This window comes from Neolamprologus multifasciatus, chromosome 7, assembly GCF_963576455.1.
Source record: "Neolamprologus multifasciatus chromosome 7, fNeoMul1.2, whole genome shotgun sequence".
NCBI classification, from domain to species: domain Eukaryota; kingdom Metazoa; phylum Chordata; class Actinopteri; order Cichliformes; family Cichlidae; genus Neolamprologus; species Neolamprologus multifasciatus.
Window position 1 is genome coordinate 65377818 of NC_140445.1, and position 12457 is coordinate 65390274.

The window sequence follows — 12457 nt, forward strand, 5'->3', positions numbered from 1 at the left end:
GGCTCAGTTTAAACCTCCCGAGAAAGAGAAAAAGAGAAAAGTGACTGTCAGTCTGTTATGGTCATGAGGTGGCTATGGGCTTGCTATGTGGAGTATGTTGACTCTCCCACTGTGTGAGTGGGGTTTTCTACAGTGCTCTGTCCTCCCACAGTCCAAAGACATGCATATTAGAATAATAATGACTCTTGATTGGTAATAATTGTAGATGTAGGGCTACATAAAGAGGTGAGTATGGTTTCAAGTCAAAGGACTTTGCATCGTAAGACCAGGAAAGAGGTATATAAATACTAATCCATATCATCATATTTTACTCTTAATATTTCATTAGGAGAACCATTTTTTTGTTATGTAAACTCAATTATGGTATCTGAGTAGTGCACTCTCTTTCAAAAGCCTCAAACACTGCACTTCTATTAGATACTGCAGACTCGGCATATATAAACACAAAGTGTCATTTAGCATTGCTCCTTTGACCCTGGTAGACGTAACTGCAGATGAGGATGCACAATGGTCCTATTTGAAAAAATCAAAGTCTGAATGAAGAGAAAGGAGATGTTTTGTCAGGAGTAGGGCTGCCACGATTAGTCGACTAGTCACGATTATGTCGACTATTAAAATCGTCGACGACTGATTTAATAGTCGACGCGTCGTTTGAAGCTTTGTAAGATCCCAAAAGACGCAGGAATAAGTAGTAGGATTTAAGAGTGTAATAACGGACTGAAACAGAAGATGGCAGCACTGCATGTACAAGGATGCCAGCTGCCGTTAAACCCCGAAGAAGAAGAAGAAGAAGCTCTGTCCCAGAATTCATAGCGCAGCCCAGCTCAGTTTCCAACAATGGCGGCAGCTAGTTAGTTTTAATATTACTCTTATTATTCTTTCTGGGTCACAAAATAAACGTTTAACATATTTTCAGGTGAGAATGTAGCTGTGTAAACCTCAAATATCTGCTCAGTTTATCAAGACACCACATATTTTCAAAAGCGCTCCGACGTTTTCGGAGACGTCTGTTACCCACTAGCTCGATAGCTAGCCGGGAGCTAGGCTAACTAGAGCCGTGAGAACACCGGACTCTCGGCAAATCGTTTTCAAACCCACCGCCGTCTTTCGCTACTCAGGTTAAACATGATATATAAGTCACTTAGATAACTTGTTTGTTTTTCAGTATTTTATTTGTTCCTGAGTAAATCGGTTTGGCTGAGATTAAAGTTATAGTTTTTACACAGCTGAATAAACGTCAGACAGCTGATTATCAGAAGTGTGAGATGCTGAGAATTTACTCCGGTGTCCTGTTATATTTTAGATAGCAAGGAGTTTATTAAACTTCACCGAAACAATCTGCAAATTTCATTAAAATTTAATAAACTATCATCTTGTCTTTATTTTTAGTTAGCACTTAACTTAAACACTTAAAGCTGTAAGCTAATGATAGTTAGCTTAAATAATAATAATGCATCTGCTCTTATATACGTAAAACGTATGCTTTAAGCTGTAGTTTTACGTCCAATGGATGATGATCTGATTAGTCGACTAATCACAAAAATAATCTGTGACTAGTCGACTATCAAAATAATCGTTTGTGGCAGCCCTAGTCAGGAGTGTGCTTCACTTATTGTAAGTGTGTTGCATGTTTTGGGGTTTTTTACACTCACAAAATCACTTGGTAGATTTAGGAAAAGACTCAAACTGAGCATAATTAGATAACTTCATAACATCAACCCCAGACATTGAAAATGTATATTTACAGCAACCTTTTGAATGCAACAATGTGAGAGTGCATCTGTAGTGAGCTGGTACACCTCTTTGTTTACCTGTACTTTTAATCCCTCGTCCACCTGGCCCACATATTGGGCTGATCATTTGCATTTTGATTGACTTTGCATAAAAAAGAGAAAGAACGTATCTCATAGAAAGTGTTTTTGCTTAAAAAGACCTCAGCTGATCTTTGCGGAGGTCAGACGAGAGGTGCTGCAGTGACTGAGGCGGCTGTAGCTCAGGAGGCAGAGCAGGTTGGTGTTCTCCTCCTAGTCTGCATGCAAATATGCTTGGGTAATATATTAACCCTATGTTGCTCTCTGATCCATTGCAGCGTGAATGTTAGTTAGTAAGCACCTAAAAGACATTTACTGTCTACATCTATAAGTCCTGCATTTAAACATCTGATCAACAATCAAATACCATCTGAAAGGTTTCTGGTTTATTTCAGCATGAAATCCAAACATACGTGGATACTTCTCCACTTTGTGCTTTTCTATCAGGTATGGTTTGGCCTCCACAGATCCTGACAGAGAACAAAAGGCATCCAACTGTTCCCAAAGACTGCTTCGATAAATTACAACAATTATACTGAGGAATAACGGCGGTCACACCAAGCATTGACCATCAAGCTTGGTAGAATTGTACAAACTTGGTTTTTGCCTCATATTTCCATGTAAACAGTTAAACCTAATGTCAATTTTGCTCACTTTTGCAAAATACTGTATAAATCCCAACTGAAACAAAGATAATTAGCATCATTGTCATTTTAAACACTGTGAATGAAGGCTAACAAGCCATCATTTTAATTTAAATCAAGGTAAATTAAATTAAACTGCAGTTTTAATGTTATTTCAATAGCTTCAATGCATTGAGTTTTTCCTTTCCAGTCACCTTTCTCACTCACTATGTATTAACAGACCTCTCTGCATTGAATCATATCTGTTATTAATCTCTGTCTCTCTTCCACAGCATGTCTTTATCTTGTCTTCCTTCTCTCACCCCAACCAATCACAGCAGATGGCCCCGCCCCTCCCTGAGCCTGATTCTGCTGGAGGTTTCTTCCTGTTAAAAGGGAGTTTTTCCTTCCCACTGTCGCCAAAGTGCTGCTCATAGGGGGTCATATGATTGTTGGGTTTTTCTCTGCATCTATGAAGCGCCTTGAGGCGACTTTTGTTGTGATTTGGCGCTATATAAATAAAATTGAATTGAATTGAACTTCTTATTGTATTTGCTCTTTGTGGATGGCGGGAAATTGCATTCATGATCTGTGTGACACCTTTAACCTGAAGTAGAGCGACAGTTTGCACATATAAGAGTTTGTAGTCAGCATCTCTCAGTGCAGGTTTTCTGCACAGCCTGTCCCACACTGCAAACTCCCACTAAACTCTAACTTTACCTGTTTGGTGACACTCTGCGTGGCTTTGATAGAACAGCACTACTCGATGCTCTGGGCATGAGAAGAGGCTAGCCTGACACAGTTCAGGTTAGTCCTGTATACAGGCGGACGAAATACTTACAGTTAACCCGGGTAACGTTCCATGTTTTGTCCAGGTCAGGCAGTGTTCCCAGTTCTATTTTAAAGGGTGCAGCATTGGGTGGGAGGTCCTTGTCCCAGCCCCCAACTACAGCAACAGTCACATCGTAGGCGTCCTCGCACACTCGCGCTACCGATGGTAAGACGTACGGCGCATTATCGTTGTAGTCTTCCAGGTGGATGATCAAAGTGCCGGTACCTGTGGCTGGAGGAGTGCCTGGAAACAGATGAAAACGTGCACGTATGAGAAAAGGAAAGACATGGGAGCTAATTCCCTTTGCAAGATTTAGTGCACTTCTGTAGGCCTGGATGCTCCTGAGCATGTGGAGAATGGGAAATGTAATGATGTGGACAGATGTGAAAGGAGCAATAATACAGTGTGGCTGCAGTAAAACACGGTCTAGTCATTATTTACTCTGGAGTAAATTCTGCTCCATTCTGCCAAGTTAAAACATGTTTATTGGGAATTTAAACAAATCAAAAGAAAACTCCCCCCTGGCAAATGCCCCGAAACAAAACAGCACTACTCTTAATAAGATCCACGCTGCTTAGCTGACCTAATTTAACCCAAACAATAGAAAACTGAGTGTCGATTCGCTACCGGAAGAGCATGAATCACAGCGGCTCGTGTTTTGCAAAAGAGCGTTCTGACTTGGCATTCAGCCGGCTTCTGTGTTTGGATGAGATTACACCTTATTGAAGGATGCTGTGTTAAAAAGCACCTTGGCACTTCTCTATTATGGCTCTCTGTTTCACTGCGATTAGAGGTTATTAAAAAAACCCGCATGGCATCCAATAACAGCTCCGGAGGTCAGTCAGCAATTAACACCTAAAGACAAGATCTGTAATTGGAAAATGGGTCCCCTCCACCTTTTCGAGCGAAAAAAATATATATTTGCAGACAATTTAGGGCAGAGAGGGGATGAAAACAAGTCGAGATATATGCACAATAAATGTCAAGTGATGCTGGAATGAAATCCCGTCTGGGTTTTTACAGTGGCTTTGCAAAAAAGCTGCACACACCGAGCAGGAAATGTTACAGCTGCGAAATGCTGATTAGGTGAAAGTTCGTTTTTTAACACGTTGCTCGTATTAATATGAAAAACAACTGGATTCTTGAAAGAGAGACACAAACGATGGAGTCTTATTCCACCGGTGTACTTTTTCAGTTGTCACAGCGTGGGACGAGCAGGTGTATTAATGACGGCCACGTTTCATTAGGAAGGTACATGCTGGTCCACTGTCATAGCTTACTGGGACACCTAATGAAACTGGGACATCATTAATTCAGCCTGTGCTTTTCCTACTGTGGCAAGTCAATGAAAAAAGGGCTACTAGTTGGAACAATGTTGCTAGTATCATGTTGGCTACTGTAGTTTCATTAAAAAGCATCGTTTCTGGCTGATTCTTTCATCTTGTAGCCGACTCGCTTTAAGATTAACTCTTTAAGACCTACCATGGAACCAAGTCCGCCAGAGCTTATATTATATTTTTACATGCTGTGGAGCCATTTTTGGGAGCATTTCAAGTTGCTATACATCAATACAACCATTACAGCCTAAATTTTAATAATATGTCTGCATTAAGTGCATAGAAATCAGATAAATTGCAAAAAAGTGCAATAAACTACAAAAAAAATTAAAATCGTTTTTGTTTTTTTAACATTTATTTCTAGTTAGAGAAATTTGAGAGGCTTATCCCTCAAAACTGTAAATACAAAAAAGTTGCACAAAATAGTTTCCCACCACAGGAAATTTATTTTGAGTGTCTTCATAGTTTTATTTTTGAAATACACCAATTTTTATACACTGCAGGAAAAACAAAAATAAATATTATAATGCAAATTTGCAAAAAAGCAGCATATGCATCAAAATAAACTATTTCCAGCAGTGCAATATGAGTCCTAAGCATCCCAGAAACGACACAGAAAGTCATAAAGTCAAACATAACTTTTAAAAACACCAGTATAGGCTCATGAGGCCCTGATGGTAAAAAAAAACTACATTTCCGCGAAAATGACGTCACTTCCGGTTTCAGGCAGGTCATGGCGGACATGCGATAGTTCGCGCTGATGGACATAGGAAGTGTTACGAACAGCTGATCGGATCGGAAAAGCGTGTTTCTGGAATATTATGTTTTTGTTGCTGCAAGTGCTTTTTATGCAGTTTTTGCAAAACTATATGTGGAAGGAAACTGTGACCGAGGACAAGCTGATGGCATAAGATGTAAGTACAACTCCTCCGGTTTCATATGCAAAAAAAATTATTGCGCTAGCTCACGTGGTTGCAGAGCTACCGGGATTTAAAAATAGTTACGCAAAACAGAGCGTGCTGCTCTGACCGGTTTTAAAGGGTTAAATATTGTAAAACTTGAATATCCACTTGGTTCTTACATTTTAATGACACTGAAGAAAACTGTTTCTCTCAGAAAGTGTGTCTTATACTGAGCTAATGATCCATCATGTTCAAAACATTATGTATATGTTTGGTTTTAATGGTGATTTAGTGTTTTAAGCTACAGGCTCCAACATGGTTGGGACTGATAAATAACTCTTACCCTAAATTCATACATGATCCAGAACTGGCTTGTACAGGTGGATATGGAAGCAACACTTAATAACTAGGGGTGGGTTTTGATTATCGATTTATCGATTAAAATCGATTCTGGCTTGGATAACGTGATATCGATTCATTAAAATCCTGAATCGATTTTTTTAATATGAATTTATTTTGCCCGAAACGCCAGAATCTCAGGTTAAATCTCACAAAATTTCAAGAACCACCAAACAGCTAAAACAGTAAATGAGAGCAGGAACACGGATTCTGCACAAAGACATAAACACAAAGCGCCGACGGATCAGAATCAGTGAGACGTCGCCTTTCTCTCACACGACGGCATGGACACGGTCGGGGCTGAAAGCCGACAGCTCGCTGATTCTGATGTTTCGGCGGGTCGAGCTTTGTGTTCACGCCCTTTTTGCGCTGATTCTAAAGCTGTTAGTTTGATGTTTCTCCAAACATTATTGACCGAACCAGCAGCAAAAGAAGATTCAAACTAAGCTTCACAAAAACATCGTCATGGACTCACTCTGACTTTTACTGTTTTGCTTCGACCACGATAAAATCACACTTCATGCACAGCTCTCTCTCTCTCTGTACTTCAAGAACAGTTTCCTGTATAAAAATCTGTATTATTCGCTTGCTTGTTACGCACAAGTCTACCGTTGTTTACAGGCTGTCGGCCGCTGTTTCTTCCTTTTACTTACTTCCGAAAAGAAAACCTAATTTCTGCCGTTCAATACTGAACAAATTTAAACTTTTTAAAATTATGCAAAATGCAAAACGCTCAGCGTGTCTCTAATAAAACCGCTGTAACTTCAGAGGTAATGTTCATATGTTGATTAATGGTTTTCTTTTGTTTTTGATGTACTGCAGAATATTTTTATAAAATCCAGGCCAGGAAAATCCCCTTCATGTGTTTCTGTGTTTTATCTTCAGCTACTTTGACACAAAGGCCTCTGCTGTGATGCTCACACAGCCTGGAAAGTGTCAGCTTCCTTTTTATAGATAGAAAAATATGTAAATGTACTGATCTGAATTATAATATTTCTGACTGTCTGAGGCAAAATTTCCCAGATTTAAATCGAATTGAATTGAATCGATTCTAGAAATCAGTGACGATACCCAGCCCTATTAATTACTATCAACTTGTACAGATATAGATGCTGACATTCAGTTTTTTGGTTTGTTTAATATGGACAAATATTACTGCGCGGTCATGTGTTCGGTGGATGAGGTGGTGGCCGTGTCCTCACACATGCAATCACAAAATACTTGAAACAACGTTAACTGCGCTAACTCGGACTAAGTGGTGGAGAGTTTATTCCTGGTCTCCCAGTAAGATGTTGTATGGCATTAGTGAGTATCTACACTGTTATGTATATGTATCACAGGACAGGTATTATTCTTTTTTTTAGATAAATCTGAAAATAAATCTTTGCCCCTCGTTGGTCTGAGATGAAATCCCGTCTCTTTTCTTTCATGTGGGTCTTATAGCTCTTCTCCCAGAATTCCTTCCCACTCTACATGGATCCCAGTGGAATTTCTCAGATGCTGCAGAATCCTCTTAAGTGTATTCCACAAGCTAAAGTCATGCAATTTAAATAGGTTATCTATAGAAGTCAAGGAATAGTAGATAATGCAATAAATGGGTAATTTTATAAAGCCAGTGTAAATGTTATTACAACTTCAACCTCCTGATAAGGAACTATTGATCCGTTTTTGCAATCGTGGGGTTTCTTCTCTTTTGCATTTTATCCTCGTGCAGAGAATTCTTGCATAATGCGCATACATCAGCATATCATTTACAGAATAAGTTTAGCAGGATTAGCCAACTTCAAACACAGCACACTTAGAATGAACAAGGTTGATGCTATTAAAGAGCTTCCTGTTTTAAACCATGTTTGTCTCTCAGCCAAACGCTGCTCTGGACGCTGATCAGCCAATCCTGCAACTACTGTGTTTCAGCAAGTGGTGCCTCCACTAACAACCGTGTGATCCCCCCTAGCACTGTGAGCATAAAATAGGCCTATTCCACATCCATGCTGACAAAAGAGGGACATCCTTTCATTCATGTGACTGATGTTTAGCTACAAGATGTTGGGATAGACTCTGATGGTGCTCAGTGTCCGTCAGTCATTTAGGCTTCAAGGCAGCTTTCTGCTTTTCAGACTTCCCTCTAATAACTTCATAAAGAATATATGAAGATAATAATTTCCCTAAAAATGACATTTATTATTATTTTCTTGAATGCTTCATTCAGTGAGCAATTCCTGAGACAAAAAAAAAAGAAAAAAAAACGCTCAAAAATGCTGCAAGGAGTTTTTTTTTTCAGGTACATAAACTAAGAAGTAGTCAACAAAAAACTGAAATGCAACTTTCTTTTTTTTAACTCGAAAGGACTTGAAATTCAAAGTTTCAGACTTGTGACTTTACTCGGACTTTTACACCAGTGACTTGAGACTCGACTCTGACTTGCCTGACATTACTTGAGACTTGACTTGTGACTTGCAAAACAATGACTTGGTCCCACCTCTGGTAACTAGTGATGCAACGATACCAATTTTTCCAAACCGATACGATACCGATACTTGGATCTGAGTACTTGCCGATACAGAGTACAAAAACCGATACTTCTACCACACATATTTTATTCTCTGCCGATAAAAAATAAAATCTTAATAAAAATGACCACAAAAAAATTTCAAGTGAAAAATAAGCACTTCTGTTAAATTATTGCAGAGTCTCCACATTGTAATTTAACAAAATATCACTGAACTATTGGCACTGTCTGGGCGGTTGAGAATTTCATATCGCAGCTCGAGTATGCTGAGAAGACGGTTCAATCCTATGTTTTCCACGACCGGCATTGGCTGGTCATCCAGAGCGATAAATGAGTCAGAGCCTCTGTTATTTTAACTGCCCGTGGATTTTCTCTTGACATTTTTCATCGCTTTTCCAAAACCTGAGTTAAAGTTGGCTGTTCCACACTGCTGACATTTTGTTTAGCCTAGCTACAGCAGCCTCCAGTTTCTCTTTTTTATCTGGAGCCACCAGTCTCACTCGTCTAACCCTGTGCCTGTTTAGCGCGGGATGTCCCCCTAGTGGCCAATCTAAAAAACTACAACAGAAATGACAAGCCACCCTCTGACTAATGAAATAAGTTGGTATCGGTTAACTTTTACGAGTATGAGTACACACACATTTTACAGTATCGGCCCCGATACCCGATACCAGTATCGGTATCGGTGCCGATACTGGTATCGGGTATTGGGTATCGGTGCATCCCTACTGGTAACTTGTATAAATTTAGTTAAAAATAAAATATTTGGTGCAGGTGCAAGCTAGGGATGCAACGATACCAATTTTTTCAAACCGATACGATACCGATACTTGGATCTGAGTACTTGCCAATACGGAGTACGAAAACCGATACTTCTACCACACACACACAAATTTCACACAGTTTCTCTTTTTTATCTGGAGCCGCCAGTCTCACTCGTCTAACCCTGTGCCTGTTTAGCGCGAGATGTCCCCCTAGTGGCCAATCTAAAAAACTACAACAGAAATGACAAGCCACCCTCTGATTAATGAAATAAGTTAGTATCGGTTCATGGTATCGGTTAACTTTTACGAGTATGAGTACACACACATTTTACAGTATCGGGTATCGGTGCATCCCTACTGGTAACTTGTATAAATTAAGTTAAAAATAAAACATTTGGTGCAGTCTTGTTCATTCCTACTAGATCATAGAGACAAATATATCAAAACAAATACAACTTGTGACAATAAGATTGTTTAATTTGATGATTTTGAATAACAACACTTTAATGGCGCCTCTTTCCTAAACGAGCAGATTTAATGTGTAACTACCAAACACTACAACACTAACTGTAAACAGAGAACAGTTTCCATCTGCATTTAGAAACGAATACACGAGTAACGTGCACGTCCTGCTGGAATATTCTGTCTGCAAAACATGCTCCAAAGCTGGGCAGTAAAAAGAATTTCCATAAATGAATAACAGAAATGTCAAGTACACCTAAAAATAAATCAAATGAAAAATTTCCCATCTCCAGGCTTTTTATTCACATGAAAACCCTTAAAGAGGAGCCGTGTTGCCCAGGCTACTAAATCCCTCTGGCAGGGCAAAGGAGGCAAGTATCCAAGTGCTAAATATTTAGAATTTGTGCAAATGCATGACTGCACTGAATGTGAAGTGCAGTGAAACCTTCAAGGCATGTAGAGGTGCTGATTTTCTAGGATAATGGCAGTAATCCAACTCCCCGTGCACCGTGAAGACACCCACCCATCTGCATAGACACAAAAGGCTGTGCTTGCATTCCCACAAACCCACATGCACTGGGTCAGTAGAGCTTAAATATTCTCACTGTACCTGAATAAAAGTAGAAGCGATCTGTAAGTGCATCTACTTATGACTCTATCTCTAAAAATTCCAGCTGGTTGCAGCAGGTGAAAGAGGACAGGAGACCCGCAACTAAAACGTTTTCTGCACGAGATTCTTTGGCAGTCTGCAGGAAAAATGACACCTACGACTGCTGGGAGTGTTCAGCAGATAATCATCGCGATGCGTTCGCTAAGCTCAAAACTTTAATTTCATTCTCAGCTGTAAAGCCATCACTGGATTGTGATTGCAAGAGATATGGAGAAATCAAATGTAACGGTAGCGAGTGTGGCATTTCTTCTGTTTAATAATCGTGAAATGACTGCAAAACGCTGCACTCGGTTCCCTTTCTGCATGCAGTCAAGGAATCAAACAGAAAACAGCCCTCATACACCACAGATAAGTATTGCTGTGACAATATCAGCAGATCAAGAGTGGAGAGGAATTACTTGAGCAGAAGCAGACAGAAAATGTGTTCAAAAGCAAATCAAAGACAGTAGCTCTTCAGGCGAGACCCTAGATAATCTATTATCACTTGAGACGCGAGACCAAGAGAGCGAGGGCTCGGCTCCTCCGTCAGAGGAAAAAAAAATGCAAATTTCAACCTATTTGTAGTGGGAGAGGGTGCCTCTGTGCTTGGCTAACTTTAAATGAAGCTGTTTGTCTTCCTAAATGAATACTCCCCACACCTAATCACTCTATTTCTCTGCTCTTCTCCTGCTCCTCCTTATCGCCGTCGCATCGTGGCTATGTCATCATCGGCCTGCCTCGACATTAATGGAGCTTGTCTGCTGGCCCCGGCTTCACACTACTTTGTTATGAAAGTTCTCTTTGAACACAGCGTAAGTTTGTGAAGGAGACAGGTCATTTATGTGCACCCTGTTCTCTACGTGTCTGGCACTATAAAGAACATAAAGTAGGTAAAGCATCGTTTGCTTTAAAAGAGAAAAAAGATGAGTTTTCATGAGTTTTGCATTTATTTAGATGTACACAAGAAAACCGACACGAAAGTGCCAAAAACTGTGATTCCTCATCCGTTTGAAACTGTCCACCTCCAAATTTGGCTATTTTCATGCAATAAACATGGCTGACAGTGTAAGTCTCTACAGGTAATTTTCCTTTTTATAACTAGATACAGTTAGATCTGCATGTTCTCCCCATGTCTGCATGTGTGGCTACTGTCTTTTACTCTCAACTGCTGTTACGACCCGGCTCAAAAGCCCAGCATCAATATGGAGACTAACACCAGATTTCCCAGAAGAAGGTTTTATTTAAGTGATATAATACGTTAGCTACATTAGGCAGCACGGTGGTTAGCACTGTTGCCGCACAGCAAGAAGGTCCAGAGTTCAATTCCACCATCAGGTCTTTCTGTGTGGAGTTTGCATGTTCTCCCCGTGTTTGCGTGGGTTCCCTCCGGGTACTCCGGCTTCCTCCCACCGTCCAAAGACATGCAGCTTGTGGGGATAGGTTAATTGGATAATCCAAATTGTCACTAGGTGTGAATGTGAGTTTGAATGGTTGTCTGTCCCTGTGTGTTGGCCCTGCGACAGACTGGCGACCTGTTCAGGGTGTACCCCGCCTCTCGCCCTATGACAGCTGGGATAGGCTCCAGCGCCCCCCGAGACCCTGGAAAGGATAAGTGGAAGTGAATGGATGGATGGATAATACGTTAGCTACAATAGCTGGTACCACTAAGACAAAGACTGGTGTGCCTTCCCAGAGAGCCTTTATCCACACCTCCCCAGGTGTGGTCAATTAGCAACAGCTGGACGCTCTTGCACGGCCACTTTGAGGGGCGTAACAATCAGATACTAACATAAGAATTTGAACGGCTTTGTTTGGCTTCTAATTAATAATGGATTGCATTTATATAGCGCTTTTCAAGGCACCCAAAGCGCTTTACAATTCCACTATTCATTCACTCTCACATTCACACACTGGTGGAGGCAGCTACGGTTGTAGCCACAGCTGCCCTGGGGAAGACTGACAGAAGCGAGGCTGCCATATCGCGCCATCGGCCCCTCTGGCCATCACCGGTAGGCGGTAGGTGAAGTGTCTTGCCCAAGGACACAACGACCAGGACAGAGAGCCCAGGGATCGAACCAGCGACCTTCCAGTTACAGATGCGCTGAATTGAAACCATAATTTTTGTGCTGGTCCCTTTTAGAGCTTTAAAGTCAAGTCATCTTTATTTAT

The 12457-nt window shown here is 40.6% G+C and overlaps 1 protein-coding gene and 1 long non-coding RNA gene across 4 annotated transcripts in view; both read right to left on the bottom strand.

The window, feature by feature from the left end:
• The window catches only part of LOC146515921 (uncharacterized), a 496024-nt gene that overhangs the window by 33805 nt on the left and 449762 nt on the right, over positions 1-12457 (bottom strand). The window lies entirely within an intron of this gene.
• cdh13 (cadherin 13, H-cadherin (heart)) overlaps positions 1-12457 on the bottom strand; it is a 490756-nt gene that overhangs the window by 33805 nt on the left and 444494 nt on the right. For all 3 annotated transcript variants that reach the window (XR_014875034.1, XM_085165989.1, XM_085165990.1), the window contains one exon: positions 3276-3509. Coding sequence is in view for 2 of the 3 variants with exons in the window: in XM_085165989.1 (XP_085022115.1) it covers positions 3276-3509 (234 nt within the window). In the remaining variant the exon portion in view is untranslated. The remainder of the gene's footprint in view (positions 1-3275; positions 3510-12457) is intronic.